General features: G+C 35.2%; 1 protein-coding gene across 6 annotated transcripts in view; it reads left to right on the plus strand.

Moving 5' to 3' along the window:
* Positions 1–15,706, plus strand: part of DOCK3 (dedicator of cytokinesis 3) — a 499,318-nt gene that overhangs the window by 369,296 nt on the left and 114,316 nt on the right. For all 6 annotated transcript variants that reach the window (XM_074283356.1, XM_074283357.1, XM_074283358.1 and 3 more), the window contains one exon: positions 10,160–10,248. In XM_074283356.1, coding sequence (XP_074139457.1) covers positions 10,160–10,248 — 89 coding nt within the window. The remainder of the gene's footprint in view (positions 1–10,159; positions 10,249–15,706) is intronic.

The raw sequence follows: 15,706 nt of genomic DNA on the forward strand, positions 1-15,706 counted from the left end.
ATATAATAGAAGTTTAAAAAGTGTTTATTGATTGAGTGATTAATTATTCCCCAACCCTTGGGTTGTAGGGCATATAGTTTCTGTAGTGAAATTATCTTTCAAAGATAACAATAAATTCAGTGATTAGGAAAATACAAGGTTTAATTTAATTTTTAAACTATTTAATACAACTACAAAACTACAAAAAAGGAAATAAATATTCACAAACTAATAATTTCCCTCATTTTTGACCTATTTTTTAAATTATTATACAAGGTGTTGCAAAAGTCATGGTGGAGTTTTAATCTATTGTTTCCTTATTTTGAACTATTATCCATATTTACATGAATTTTCCTGAAAGGAGGGACTCAAAGTCTCTCTGATTCTTAATACTGTAGCTCATTTCTCACTTTTGCCTGACTACCTGAATCTATTCTTTTCAGTGCTTTGAACAAAAGCTCTATTTCATGAGGTTTCTTTTCTCAAATTCACATTAGAATCGTTTTGTCTTTTAGAACTTTGTAAATGCTTTTCAAGATAAAGATAGTTATGATGCTTTTTCTTTATACATCCTGGGCCACATATCAGCAAAAGTTATCTATTCATCCAGGGAACTGGATCACATGTGATTACATTATTTCTAGGTAGCAATATAGAAATTAATCATGTATTTGTGCTATATTCTATCACGTTTTCAAGGAAAAGTGAAAACAAAAAGAAAGGAGAAGGTAAAAGCATCTTAACTTATTCCAAACATTCCCCAGAGGTATTTAACTCCTAGAAGTGCTAGTAAATAATCCTTCAGAATTTGTTCAATTATAAAGTATAAATTAATGGAGAAAAAGCAAACTTAATTTGATGCCTTAGAATGAAATCATGCCTACATCCTCTGCATGCTAAATTCATTATTGACATTCAGTCATTCATTTGTCTGGGACAGTATGAATGATGAGATTTCATAGAAGACTCTATTCCTGGACGTCTACTTTATTCATTGATTTGAATTCTGACTTTTGGTTCTTAGACCAGTGGGTTTAGAAGGAAAGGGCCAGTAACTGTATTCTTTTATTTTGCTATAAAACCAAGAACCCAACTCATCCCAAGATTCAATATGAGTAAATTTGTGTTCAGGTATATTAATTTTAGGTAGGATATATATCTTGCACTTTTCTGGTGCAATTACTGATCACAAAATCACCCATTTAGAAAGCAGCTGCTGCTAAATAAACAAATAGTGGGAAGAAAAAATAACCACATTGAACCCCAATTCCTATGATTTAAAATGAAATGCTAAATTGGCTCATCTAATATTTTAGAAAGCCAGTAAGTTCTAAGGAAGAAAATCGTACTAATTAGAAGGCATATATTGTTATTTATTCTAAAATCAGCAAAAGTATTTGTTTATAAGAAAAGCTTCATAGTTCAAGTTATTTATTGACTAGATTAAATAGACTTCAAAGATGCCAAAAAAATTATTTGTCTGTTTTGAGGAAAATAATTTCTCTAGAAGTTATTTTATACTTCTATTTTTATTAATACTATTAAATACTATTAAAAATAATTTCTAAAGAAATTTAGGATTCTGGAAGGAAAAGAAAAGGTTAATGTAATTAATTGCTTAAGAAAATAATAGGCTGATAATGGAGGTGAAAGTTGTTTGTGTTACATTTCATTAGTAAAGCAGGAATTTTGTTAGAGATTCCTTTTGGTAGTTTTGAAATACAAACATTTTGTTTATACTCAATGCAAAATCTTAGGGTAGCTGGGGTTAGGAAGGTGATGGTTTATTGCTGTATAAGGCTGGTCATTTGGGCAAAATAATAATAGGTGCTGAAGATTTTTCTGTTTGTCAGACACAGATGGTAATGCAGTTTGGCCTAAATGTGGTCTTAATAAATGCATTGCTTGTAAAAGGTAAAGGCTGCGGAATAAAAAATAGCTAGCTTGCAGCCTTGAAATGATTAAGGTCACCACAGTGTTAGAAATGACTATAGTCGTTGCAAATATACATTTGACCAACTAAATTTAAAAGCAAAAAATGTTGGTAACAATTTTAAAAAAGCAAAACAGGTTACTTATTAGGAAAAATTTAGTGCTTTTGAAAAATATGAAGTATATACTTCTACAAAGTGCAATTGTATTAAGTTAATATTAAACAGCTAGGTGGCATAGCAGATACAGTGCCAGTCCTGAAATCAGTAAGACCTGAATTCAAATCTAGCTTCAAATGATACAGGTTGTAGTCCTTTTAAAAAACTAATCCTTTCAGATTGATTTATTCCTTTCTGATTCCCAGCCCCTCCTAGCTGATCAATTCAAGAAGCTAGGACCTTTGATTCACAAATTCTGGTCAAAAGCACCCCTTTGAATTCCAGTAGGAGATAGGGCTCTCCCAGCCCCCATCAGATCTGAGCGAACTTGGGCTGTCCCAGCCCCCATCCTAATGATCTGCTCAGGTTTTCCAACCACCACCAAGCAAATTCCCGGCATCACTGAAACCCAGTGAAGAGCCAAATTGGGACTCCACACACAAGCCCCTTTAGCTAAATCTCTCATTATAAAAGAGCCAAGCTGGAGTCCTCTCTTTGCAGAGGTTCCTAACATGGCAGCCTTATACCTGGCACCAAAGACTCTCTGCCCACTGGAACACTGTTTCTGGTGCTCTCTTATCTCTACCTTCACCTTTTACTAACTAGACTTTAACCTTATTTCCAAGCCCCATAATAAACCTCTTTTATCAATCTAGGTTTTAGGTCTATAAATTCTTTTATAGGGGACTCTTGTGCCTCCACTAGACCTCATTTAACTCCGTATCCTTGCACCGAATCCAAAGGGGTTGCAGGGGAGCTCTATTTGACTCCCTATACCCCGAACCTGCCACTAGACCTCAATTAAACCCTAATTTCATTTAGATGCCCCAATTCTAAACCTCACCATTAGCACTTACTACTAGCTTTGTGACCTTGGACAAATCACTTAGCCCAATTTGCCTCAGTTTGCTCATCTGTAAAATGAGCTGAAGAAGGAAATGGCAAACTATTCCAGAATCTTTACCATGAAATCCCCAAATGTTGGATCACAAAGTGTCAGACATAACTGAAATGAGTGGACAATAATAATAAAATCCTAAATGAGATTTCCTTCACTCCTGTGTCTATAAATGAAGTAAAAATGGTAGAAGAGTTGTAATGGGAATTTTTGCACCTGTAACAAGAAGCAAGAAAGATATGCTTGTTTGGGGGAAGATGAATCAAAAATCTTGGAATGCTAGAACTTAGTCCTTTGGTTCATATGTAGCTTTTTAGCTGATTTGCTTTTGTTACTAGCTGCTAGTTAGACTTTGTCCACCCTGCCTCTTTCTGCTTTCTTCTCCTGCGTCTTCTTTCCACCATTACAGTGCAACTGTCTACTCACAATAGCACCTTCAGTTACCCTCTTGATGCTAATAATAAGGAGAGTACCTGGCCTCAAATACATTTCTTCTCCTGCCATTGTTCAAGGAGGAAAAGGGCAGGACTCTCAGGAGATTACAGCAGCATCATCTCAATGGCATAGGTTGTTCCAGTTATGGCTCTTCCCAACTCACAAAGAAACAATTGTTAAATTTTCAGTGTTAGCATTTATACCTCAGAAATTGTCATTGATAGATTGAGTCTAATAGCAATCTGCTGGAAATCCAATTAGAAGAAAAGCCAAAGGTATGTTGCTCAGATCCAAAGCCAGATCAAGAACTAGTAAGGTTTAGACAAGTGTTAGGAATTTAGCATAGTACTTAACAATTCTCCAGTTCAGAATTCACACCTTTAAAGGAGTTTGCTCATTGGTTCTATAAGGAGCTCCCACAAGCCCAGGGAGTACCCACAAGCCCATTCTCTGAGTGGATAAAAGGAGCCAGGATTCAGTGGGGAGAGTCAGTTAGAGTCTGGATTGGGTCAAGGAGACGACTTCCCAGGAAAACTTCAGGGAAGCTGGAGGAGATTCAGAGCAAGGATTTAGTGGATTTGCAAGTCCAGCAGATTCACAAGTCTAAAGGAAAAGCCTGCTCATGGACTTCCGGGAGATTCACATCTAGGATTGAATTCTGGAAAACCACACTCCCACTCTTGGAGGCAGAGTCTGATTCATTCCCTCATCTACCTTCATAATGGCTGGAAGCTTTGGATTCAGAGGGACCTAGAAACTGGAGCTGGCTAGAGACATTCTGACAAGAACTATTAAAGCTATCCAGACCCCAGGAAAAGATTCAAGTCTTTGAAGGACACACTAGAGGATATCGACATTAACTCCTGGTTGCATTTTGGGATTAGTGAACTGAAACTAAAACTAAGGCTGGCTCCAGAAGCTCCCCAAGAGATCTGCCCCTAGAGAATGATTACAATTTAGAGACAACAGAACTTCACATTTTGGCGCCCAACGTGAGGCAGACATGATCCTGATTCCAGTGGAAAAGTCTCTCTGACCCACAAATAAGGGTGAGCCAAACAAGGAAACTTTGTTAAAGAGATAAAGTAGAATTTCAGCAAAATGGGGCAAATTTTTAGAAAACAGCCTTCTGTTTCTGTTCAAGGCAAATATTTAGAGAGCATTGTCAAGGTTATGAAAAGCCAAAGATTGATTATAATTTTGGAGGAGATCACTGAACTTTTAAAAACTGTGCAGGTCATATGTCCTCATTTTTCTATGGAAAAAGAATTGGATCTAGAAGAATTAAAATTATTAGGAGAGGAATTTTGTCAATACTACAACAAAAATGGACCTGACTTAATTTCCAAAGGACAAGGAGTTCAGTAAATAGATTTTGCATGGTATCCAATCACTTTGAAAGCACTAAAAGCTTGCTGAGCCCCAAATTGACATGATTTTGTCATGAGATAATACAAAAATAACACAAAACTTAATATCCTAAGAAAATAACTGCAGTATTCCATTGGGGCTCAGCCAAGAGCTGAATGCATTTCTTCTAGAAGTGAATAGCTCCTGGTCCTGACATAAAGGTTCAAAGTCAGAAAATAAATTAGAAGAATGAACTAACAAAAGAAAAGAACCTCCATAAAAAGCTATCATGGTAATAGGGTTGCATAAAATCCAAAAGAAGAAAATGCTGCCAAAACATCTATACATAAAGCTTCAAAGAAAAGTACAACTTAAGCATAATTTCAACTAGAATTCCTAATAGTGAAACAAGAAGTTTTTTTTTAAGTTTAAACCATTTTGTAAATTAGATGAGAGCACTAGAAAAAATAATTGGAAAAGAAATGAGAGTTATGGAAAAAAGAATTGGGAAGGAAATTAACAGTCTGACACATGAAATACAAAACCTTACCTAAGAAACAAACTCCCTGAAAATTAGAATGACCAAATAGAGAATGAAGCTATTTGTGTTTAGAATATTTTATGGACATTGAAGTAAAACCCACTGGTTTGACTCTATTCTTTTCCCTTTTAAAAAAAGTAGAGACAATGCCTCCTCCTCCCATTTTCTATGAATTTTTAAAACTGTCAATGTCCCCAAAATTATTTCTGCCAATTCTTTAAACATCTAGCACTTAGTTTATCTGGGCCTAGGAAATCAACTCATCAAGAAAGAAAAGATAGTACAGTGGGAAATGTGCTATACTTGGAATCAGAAAACTCACATTCAAGTCTGACCTCTTTCAATTATAAAATGTGTTCATGAGCAAATCACTAAACTTCTCAGAATTTCAGGTCCCACATCTGTAAAATGGAAATAATAACATTTTCACTGGCATACCTAACAAGGTTATCATAATGAAAATACTTTAAAAGACTTAAAGTCATCCATAAATGTAAATAATTATTCCTGAAGCTAGATAAATGTTCTTTTACCATATCCTTGATTATCTCAGTTTTTGATTTCTGGTTCAATTTTTGTTTCATAATTTGAGTCAAAAATACCCTCTTTGATAGCTCACATAACACTTAAAGTTTTGTAGTTTTACACATTACATATAATATTTCAGTTGACCCTTATTATAACCTTGTGAAGTAAATCCTGTAATTATCTCCATTTTACAGAAGAGGAAACTGAGGTAAATACAAAGAGGTTAGGTGACTGGCAAAGGGACAAAAAATATTAGAAAGCTCTAAGTCCTCCCGACTTTAGGTCTAGTACCCTCTCTACCCTATACTAGAGTTTCCTCAAACATCTGAGTAGTTCCCTTTGTTCTGGCTTTTTTTTATCATCTTCCCATTCCCTATGACCTATAAATCTATCCCTAATTTAATTTTCTTCTTGCCCTCAAAGAAATTTTTATTTTTATCATATTTTCTCACCTAAGCTTATTCTGAGTTTTGAGAGTTACACTATTCTTTTACAAAGTGCCAGTCTTTAAACACCTGAAAAATATAATTTATAACTATTGATTGAAAGAAATGACCACCTTCACAACATATTATTTTCACCTTTGTATAGTTGTTTGCTTGTTTTTTGCTTCTTTCTCATTTTTTTCCCTTTTTGATCTGATACTTCTTGTGCAGCATGATAATTGTGGAAATATAGAAAGAAAAAGAAGAAAAATAGAAGAATTGCATGTATTTAACATATATTGGATTACTTCTAGTGGAAGGATGGGGGAGAAAAAATTTGGATCACAAGATTTTGCAAGATTTTGCAAGGATGAATGTTGAAAACTATTTGCATATATTTTGAAAATAAAAAACTGTTATTTTAAAAAAGAAAGAAATGATCACCAAAGGGTATGAACGATTCTCAGATGAAGAAATTAAAGCCATTTCTAATCATATGAAAAATGCTCTAAATAACTATTGATTAAAGAAATGCAAATTAAGACAATTTTCACGCTTTTCAGATTAACTAAAATGACAGGAAAAGATAACGATAAATGTTGGAGGGGATGTGGGAAAACTAGGACATTAATACATTGCTGGTGGAGTTGTAAATTGAACCAATCATTCTGGAGAACAATTTAGAATTATGCCAAAAGGCTATCAAATTGTGCATACCCTTTGGTCTAGCAGTGTCTTTACTGGACCTGTTCCCAAAGAGGTTATAAAAAGGGAAAAGGACCCATGTGTACAAAAATGTTTGTAGCAGCCCTTTTTGTAGTGGCATTTTTTCTTCTTTTGATCTGATTTTTCTTGTGCAGCATGATAAATGTAAAAATATGTTTAGGAGAATTGCACATGTTTAACCTATATTGGATTACTTGCTGTCTAGGGGAGGGGGAAAGGAAGGGAGAAAAATTTGGAACACAAGGTTTTTCAAGAGTGGATGTTGAAAATTATCTTTGCGTGGATTTTGAAAAATAAAAAGCTATTATAAAAAGAAAGAAATGGCCACTTGCCTTTTAGAGAAGTATGTTGCAAAATGTAAACATGAGAATTTTGCAACATGAAAATGTTTGATAAGACAAAGATTGATTTATCCAGTTCAATTTTTCCTGGATATTGCATAATTTAAAAAGAAAATGCAGGTAATTTACACTCTGTCATGTTTCACTCGTTCTCAGTGAATAACAAGAAAATAATCCTTGCTTAGAAGGCTCTGAGCCTGTTGCTTCCTGAAATTTGATACTCTGTCTTTTTCCTTTGGCTATAAACTACATTCTGTAAAGGCAAAGAGGAGAGCCAGAGAATTCTTACCTTATTTGAGCACTTACCTTCATTTAATAAAGATTTATTGTACACCTTAGATATGTAAGATGGTGCCTCAAGGCACTCTCCAATAACTTTTTCCTATGATTCTACAGTGGAAAGCCAGCAGACTTGACTGGGATTGTAAATTAAAAACAAAAGTAGAAAAGCCAGAACCAATTGATACTGTCTTACCAATATGAATCAATAATTCCATTCAATAAGCATTTTTAAAGAATCCACTAGGTTAGGCTTACATAAAAAGGAAAGAGCTTACATCTACCAGGAGAGTGTCCAACTTGGAGTCAGGAAAATCTGAGTTCAAATCCAGCCTTAGAAACTTCTTAGCTGCATGACCCTGGACAAATCATGTAACCCCATTTTCCTCAGCTTTTTCATCCAAATGAATTGGAAAAGAAAATGGCAAACCATTCAAGTGTCTTTGCCAAGAAAACTTCAAATTGGGTCATAGGGCTTCTAAAATGACTGAGTAACAACAGCAATATTCAGGTGCAATACAATGGTATAAGTTCTCTTCATGGTAATAAAACAAATTCTGAGGAAAGGTGAATTTTCTAAAGTTAACAAAGGAATAAAATAAAGTATGAAATCCAAGTAAAATATGTATAAAATTTGCATTTCAGTACTTCCTAAATTGTTGGTGCAATTTTCCCTTGCATTATTAAGTGATCTAGGAACATTCTAGTTTGAGGAAAAGATTTTCATTTCATTTTCTTTTGTCATTATTCTTTCTGTATTGCCCCAGGAATGAATGTGGTTTCCAGAAACCTTTATGCAGGTTGCATTTCAAGCAAGTGATGACTGCTCTAGTAAGCTTGGAAAGTGACAAGGAGAACCCAACAGAGAAACTAGTCTTTTCCCTGTTGTTAACACCTAGACAAGTCTCTCATGTATTGATTGATTTGACAAGTGAAGACGTAGTACAATTTAAATAGTGAAGAGTTAAAGGTACTGCCAGAACCTTTCACTCTGAACTCTAGAAGGAATCTGACTAAATAGAAAAAAAATCCCTTTTCAGGACATCTTCCCTCCTACTATGGCAGCCGATAGGAATGAGGAGGCTACAAATTATAGATAGTCACCAAGGCTCTTGACTTCAATTATGTTCTCCCTCCTAAGTTCAGACTTTTAGGAATCCCTGAACTCAACTTAAGCATCCTCTTCTGCAGGAGGCCTTTCTCACCCCTCCCCTACCTCCTACTGCAATCCCATTTAAGACTGTTTTTCATTTTTTCTGTGTTTGGTATGAGCTAACTTATGCACATGGCATCAGCTAGGTAGTACAGTAGCCAATGCAATGAAATCAGGAAGACTCATCTTCAAGAGTTAGAATGCAGGGCCAGACACCTGGTCAAGTCACCTATAATTTTTTTTGCCTTAGTTTCTCCTCTGAAACAATGAACTCTTGAAGGAAATGGCAAATCACTCCAATATCTTTGCCAAGAAAACCTCAAATTCGGGTCATGAAAAGTCAAATGGAATTGAAACAACACACACACAAAAAAAAAAAAAAAACCTTAAGTGCATGTTGTCTTCCTCATTAGAATGTAGTCATTGAGGGGATGGATTATTTGGGGATACAGGGTTCTGTGGGTCCCCAGTACTTGACCCATTGCTAGATTCATAGTAAGTGTTTAATAAGTAAATGCCTGTTAGTTGATTGACTTAATTTACAGCAACCCAACTGTAATCATACAGGTTATCTACAAAGGACTAAAAAAAAAAAATCTCTTATCAGTGGTTGTCAATAGTTTTAAACATGTGACAATCTTCCCTGGTTACCACATAACTAAACATTTTCATCTTAAAACCTATGGGATTTAATTTAAACTAAAAGGTGCATTTAAATGTTAAAATTTTTATTTACCTAGAGTTCCCGTTTGAAAGATGTATCATATTGGACTGTGTAAATAAGGAATAATCTTGTGTGGTATTTGAGTCAACACACAGAGTCCTTGATAGTTGCTGGGGAAGTGACAACCTTCTCATCAAATGGAGTTTGTTAGTTTATTTTAATGGTATTTTCAAGGAGAAACTCAGAGTAACTAATTGAGAGACTGTTTGGTAGACAATGTTGGCATGATGATGAGATTTCTCATTATCTGAAGTAATCTCCAGTGAATGTCAGGAAAGTCTAAGGTACAGTGTTATCATTTGGGGAGAGAGATCATTGTGCTATTGTCTTCTTGTGCCTTTTCTTTGAATGTCAACATTAGAACTCTCTTTCCCCCTTTTTTCTTCAGTTCTTTCTTTGCCCAAACCAAATGAATAGCCAGGAAAAGAATTTTACTTCTGCTTGTTGGGACACCCAGCCAATTTTACTCAGGATTCCTCCCCCATGTTTAAGGGAAACTGATTTTGAAGTCAGTAGACATTTATGTGGATCCTAGCTCTGCTACTTGCTACTTGTGTGATTTTGGACAGCTCCCTTAACTTTATCTGCATTGCAGTAAAATGATAGGGTTGATTTAGATAACCCATAAAGCTCCTTTTATATCAAAATAAAATGAAACAGTTATCATAACATATGTGAATTTTATTTCAGATGCAACAATGAAAATGAATGGTACCAGGTCCATGAAAATATCATCCGAAAGTCTAGCACAAAGTACACTGCACCCAGTTCCAACTACGGTAATCTGTTTTGTTTTGTTTTTTTAAATAGGCTAATTTGCTTAACTTTGCATGATGGGGCTTGGGCTATGCAGTCATTTCAATATCCTTTCCTAAACATTTATGCTTCATTTGTCATACTCTGGATACATGACTTGAGGTCAAGCCTAATTATGCCTTTTCTTTGTCTAGGCTGAGGAAATGTGTCTTTGGAGTTGTCCAACTAAGACTTATGTTTTCTTGAAGAAAACCACCATCTCAGAATAAAACTGGCACTGAAAAAAGTCTTTTTCAGTTGCTGCTCATTGCGTATTATAAGGAAATCATATTAGTGTCAATGATGAATATAGCAATATAAGACATAGGATGAAAATAGAAAAAAAAATTTCCATCTAAGTGACTTTTATCTCTTTTGTGAACTTTTTCAAATAGAAGCCATTGAAATCCCTGTTCTTGAAAACTAAGGATGGTTATGAACATGAACAAGATTTTATTTCTTAAATTGAATGGAAAGTTATTTTGTGATTAAATCTGAAAAATAGTCATTTGAAAAATATAAGACTCTTGAAATCATCTTGCACTTAAAGGCTGCTGAATTCACAACAGAATTTGATGTTTGTTTTTTGCCATTTTCACTAATTATTTCATAATGATCTTTTCTTAACCTTTTTTTGTCCTCAAACTTACACACGCTTTTCTGAGAGTTATGAGTTGGTCTTGAATGACAATATAAAACCAACATGCCATTTGCAGGCAGAGAACTTCCTAGACAATTTTGACTGTCAGAAGGAGCTTATTTTTTGCTCTATAAATATAAATGGATATCTGAGTAGGAGGATCTTTGGAGCAGCTCTGAGCCAGAGGCTGCAGAAGGAGAAACATTCTGGAAGGCACGTTTGGCTCCACTTACATATTGCAGTATGGGTATCATCCATCCTTATTGAATAATTTATTTAGCTAGGGTTGCTTTTTCTTGTATGTGTACTTTGGGATTAGATACAAAGTGATGACTGTCATTGTCATCGGAATGCTAAGGAGCACCTTGTCCTAGGTGTTCAGAATTGCAGAACCTTGGTCTAATGAATGGGCTGACACAATAAACCTCTCTCTGACATAGGAAGAAAAGAAAAATTGGACAAAAGCCAGATTTAAAACAGAGGGAAAAGTCCCAAGGTATCTATGGAAACACATTCCCCTTTCATCTCTTTTACATTCTTTGTTTTATTTACTTATTTATTCATAAAATGATGCCCTTGACTACTAGACTTCCGACACAAAAATGATTTAAAACTCATGTGACATATTTAAGACAAGGAGAATGAGTAAGAACATATTAATTAGGGAGCATCCTCAGAGGACAATTGTACCCCAAACATTTAAAAAGATTGGGATTACACTGATTCCTAAAATTCTAGGTATAATGTAAATGCAGTGATAATCTCACACACACATACACAATACGTACACATGCACACCTACACACATTAATTTGTTTCTTTGGTTTTGTTCGAGGTCTAGAGGTATTGAGCACTTAATAGTCAGTAAGCATTTATTAAGTGCCTTCTATGTGCCAAGCACTGTGGCAGTCACTGAGGATGGGAGAAGAGACAAAAGATGATCCCTGTCTTCAGGACGCTAATGATCTAATGGATGATTGCTTGCTTGAGAAAAGTAACAATGAGACAATACTACTATTTGGCTATTATAAACAATATGTAGTGAATATGTTTAATGATTTTACCAGGCATCAAGATTACTATTCTTCCAATAACAAGGATTAGGGACATCCCTAATCTGGGGAAAAGGTGAAAAGTTGTGCTTTTATCTAAGCCTCAATGTGTGGGAAATTTTTAGATTGCCACAAATTTCATTTTCTACAAAAAAATTGTAAACTTAGTCTCTGGTTATATAGTGTCACTTTTCCTAACTGTCTCTCTTGGTCTCATCTGCCTACTTCAGTGAAAATCAAGAGTCAGACAGGATGACACAGACCTAAGTGGGTATCCAAAGCTGCTTTCAAGGCCACTAAATATGACAGTGATAGCCTCACAGCTCTGGGAGTCTGAACAGTCTTCTATCTGCAACAAAGTTAGGTCTTCAAGAATCCTCAGTTATAGAGGGAAAAGTTACCAATGTCATCTTGAAAAACAATTTTTACAAATATAGAAAAAGCCTAGGGATATATAGTATAACAATTCCTGGAGATTAATAGACCACTTTTCTAGACATATATGAATTTATATCTGCAAATTAATTCTCTTTCACCTGTACCCTGATGGATTTATTTCTGGGTATTTCTTAAATTGCTAGAGGGATATTGCTGGCCAAATTCTGAATCTTGCTTCATTGTATTATTCTACTCAATTGAAGATCCATTTTTTTAAAAATAAATTTCCTTTACTTTATCCCATCACCAATCTGAGTTAAGCTCAATGGACAGTTAATTTAAAACTTCCAATGCAATCACTTTCAAAGTTTCTTAGATACTTTTTCCCCAAAGATATCATTTAAAATTACAGAAAAAAATTTCTCTTTTGGTTGTGGGTACTAAGAGAATAAATGATTCTCCAGTAATGCTAACATATTCTCATCTCTCCTTCCCTCCTTTCATCTCTCTGTTTGTCTTTCTCTTTGTCTATCTGTTCTCTCTCCTTCCCTCTTCCCTCTCTTTCCCTTTAATAAAAATCACATCTCTTTCATTTAGTTTTTTTCGATATCAGATAAACTGTCATTCAACATGAAGCAATTCACATTCACATAGAGGTCATTAAGAACTGCTATAGTTAAATTAAGCATTTAACAGGCAATTTCCTATATTTTAAATATGTATTTTTATATTTTGCATATTAGCCACAGAGCTATTTTAGCAGCTGGGCTGAGATTAATTTAGGTAATTAATCCCCATTCAACCATTCAACAAGTAGAAGATTCCACAGATCAATTGATATGGCAGCATGTTACCAACCCACAAATGTCCCATATAGATGTCACTTTGACCAACTACTTTTAATGGAACAGAATTCAATATATAACATTAAATTTAAATTGGTAGTTATAAGTCAGTTTTATTGTTCTCATGTTGGATGATTAAAGGAACCAAAAGTCATTCTGTGGAATTAAGTTAAAGTTACTAGTTTGGAAAACCATGAAACAACTTGGAAATTATGAATAGGACAACTCATCAGTAAAATTTAGAATCAAGGCCTGAGTCTCATTCCTAGCTCTTTCATTTATGACTTAAGTGATATTGGGCAGGTCACTCTACTCCTAAATTTCCATATCTCTCTTTCACATCTATCTACTTTTCACTACTCACACAGATACCACTTTTGTTTATTCCTCTATCACCTGTCACCTGGACCATGGCTAGAAACTCTCAATTAAATCTCTCCCCGGGGGCAGCTAGGTGGTGCAGTGGATAGAGCACCAGCCTTGAATTCAGGAGGACCCAAGTTCAAATTTGGTCTCAGACACTTAACACCTCCTAGCTGTGTGACCCTGGGCAAGTCACTTAACCCCAACCTCAGGGGGGGAAAAAAATCTCTCCCCAGTCCATTTCTACTTGGCTGTCAAAATTATTTGTCTTAAGCCCTAGTATGAAAATGTTCCCTTTCTATTTCATAAACTTCAGTGATGCCATATTCCCTCTAGGAAAAAGTATAAGGACCTCCATCTGTTTTTTTAAGCTCTTCACAGCTTGACCCTAATACAGCTTTCCAGTTCCAATATACATTATTCCTATTCCCTTGATTTATATATTCCCATTCCTGAAATGTGATTGCATCTTTCTTTTCAATCTCACAGATTCCCTCACTTCTTTCAGGATTTAACTCAATTAGGACCATTAAAATCATGTGAAATTTCCCAAATGCAATCTGGGTGGGGGAAATTCAGCTCAAATACCATCTTCTACACAAAATCATTCTTGCTCCTCTCAACTTAGCCATAAATATCCTGCCTCCCTGACTTTCTTGTTTACATTTTGTATTTATTCTTTCTACATTTACATGGACCCATATTGTCTTCAAGGTAGGATGTAAACAGTTTGAGAGCAGGCATAGTTAAATTTTATTGGGCTTTGTCTTTTCATTCTCAGTGATTAACACTGTGTCTAAACAAAGTTACTATTGTTCAATTGTTGCGGTCATATTTGACTCTTTGTGACATTGTAATTCATTTAATAAATTCCTATTGGTTGACAGAATTTAAAAAAAATTACTGACCATCTCTCCTTTTTCTAGAATGGATTCTAGAATCCATTCTAACCAAGAATTGTTTGCATTTGTCATTTGTCATTATTTTAGTCAACTCTCAAAGCAAATTATAATTCTGAAAGTCATAAATAATGTCTCATTGCCAGTATTTTAAAGTAACTACTTTCTGATGCCATAGAGGGAAACTCATTAATTTCATCAGGGCTATTTTAAAATTCCAAAGCAAAGTATTCTAAAAGGCAGAGATAAGGAAGTACAGTATTCTAGGTATAGGTGCCAGTGTATGCAAAGGCACAGAGATAGAAGGTACTACATTCAGAGAAGAGTGAGGAGACTAATTTGCTTGAAATATAGAGTGAATGGAAGTGAGGTGAAAGAAGCCTGAAAAGGTAGGTGGGAGCCAGGTTTTAGAAGGCTTTAAATAACAAGCAAGGGAGTTTGTATTTGAGCCAACAGGCAACAGGAAGCCAGTAAAGATTTTAGAACAGGAAAATGAAATGGTAGATCTGTTTTGAGAATACTATTTCTGGCATGAATGAATTGGAGGATGAGGAGAGGATGAACTGAAAAGAAAGAATTAGAGAAAGTTTAGGCAAAAAAACCAACTAGAAATGTTTCTGAATGTTGAAAGGGTCTAATTTAAGGAGGTGGGTGAAGTAAAGGGACAGATAAAAGATCTGTTATGGAGGTAAAACTTATAAGGCTTTGGCCATTGATTTGATCTGGAGGAATGAAAGAAAGAGAAGAGTCAAAGATCCAGTTCAATCAATATAAGCACTAATTGTGCCAGACACTGTGCTAAGACTGGGGATGCAATTAATTACAATAAAAGTTCCCCCTGCCCTCAAGCTTATAATATAAAAGGGGAAACAACATGCAAGAGAGACAGGAAATAGAGTGAGAGGGACAGGACTCCAGAAAGTACCCAGAATAAACACCTTTTCCCTTGCAGTTAAAAACAGGAAAGGCAGCAGGTGCGAAGTAGCAGTGAAGTGAAAATCCAGTTTCTGTTCTCTGTTAAAGAAGGCTTTGGGAGGAATATAATACTGTGCCTTCCAACCTCCAGTCAGAGGGAAGTAGAAAGAGAGAGAGTTAATCAAGATATGAATTAACAGTATGAAGAGTTCAGAGGTGATGAATGAGCTTTTCTTGGGGAAGAGAGCATGTTGTTCTTGGAGTTGAAACCAGGTAGAGCAACAAATTAAAAGTGGAGTGGATGATTGAGATTGAAAATATGGATGACTGAAAGAATGGTGGTGTCCTCA

Source organism: Sminthopsis crassicaudata, chromosome 1 (genome assembly GCF_048593235.1).
Source record: "Sminthopsis crassicaudata isolate SCR6 chromosome 1, ASM4859323v1, whole genome shotgun sequence".
NCBI classification, from domain to species: Eukaryota; Metazoa; Chordata; class Mammalia; order Dasyuromorphia; family Dasyuridae; genus Sminthopsis; species Sminthopsis crassicaudata.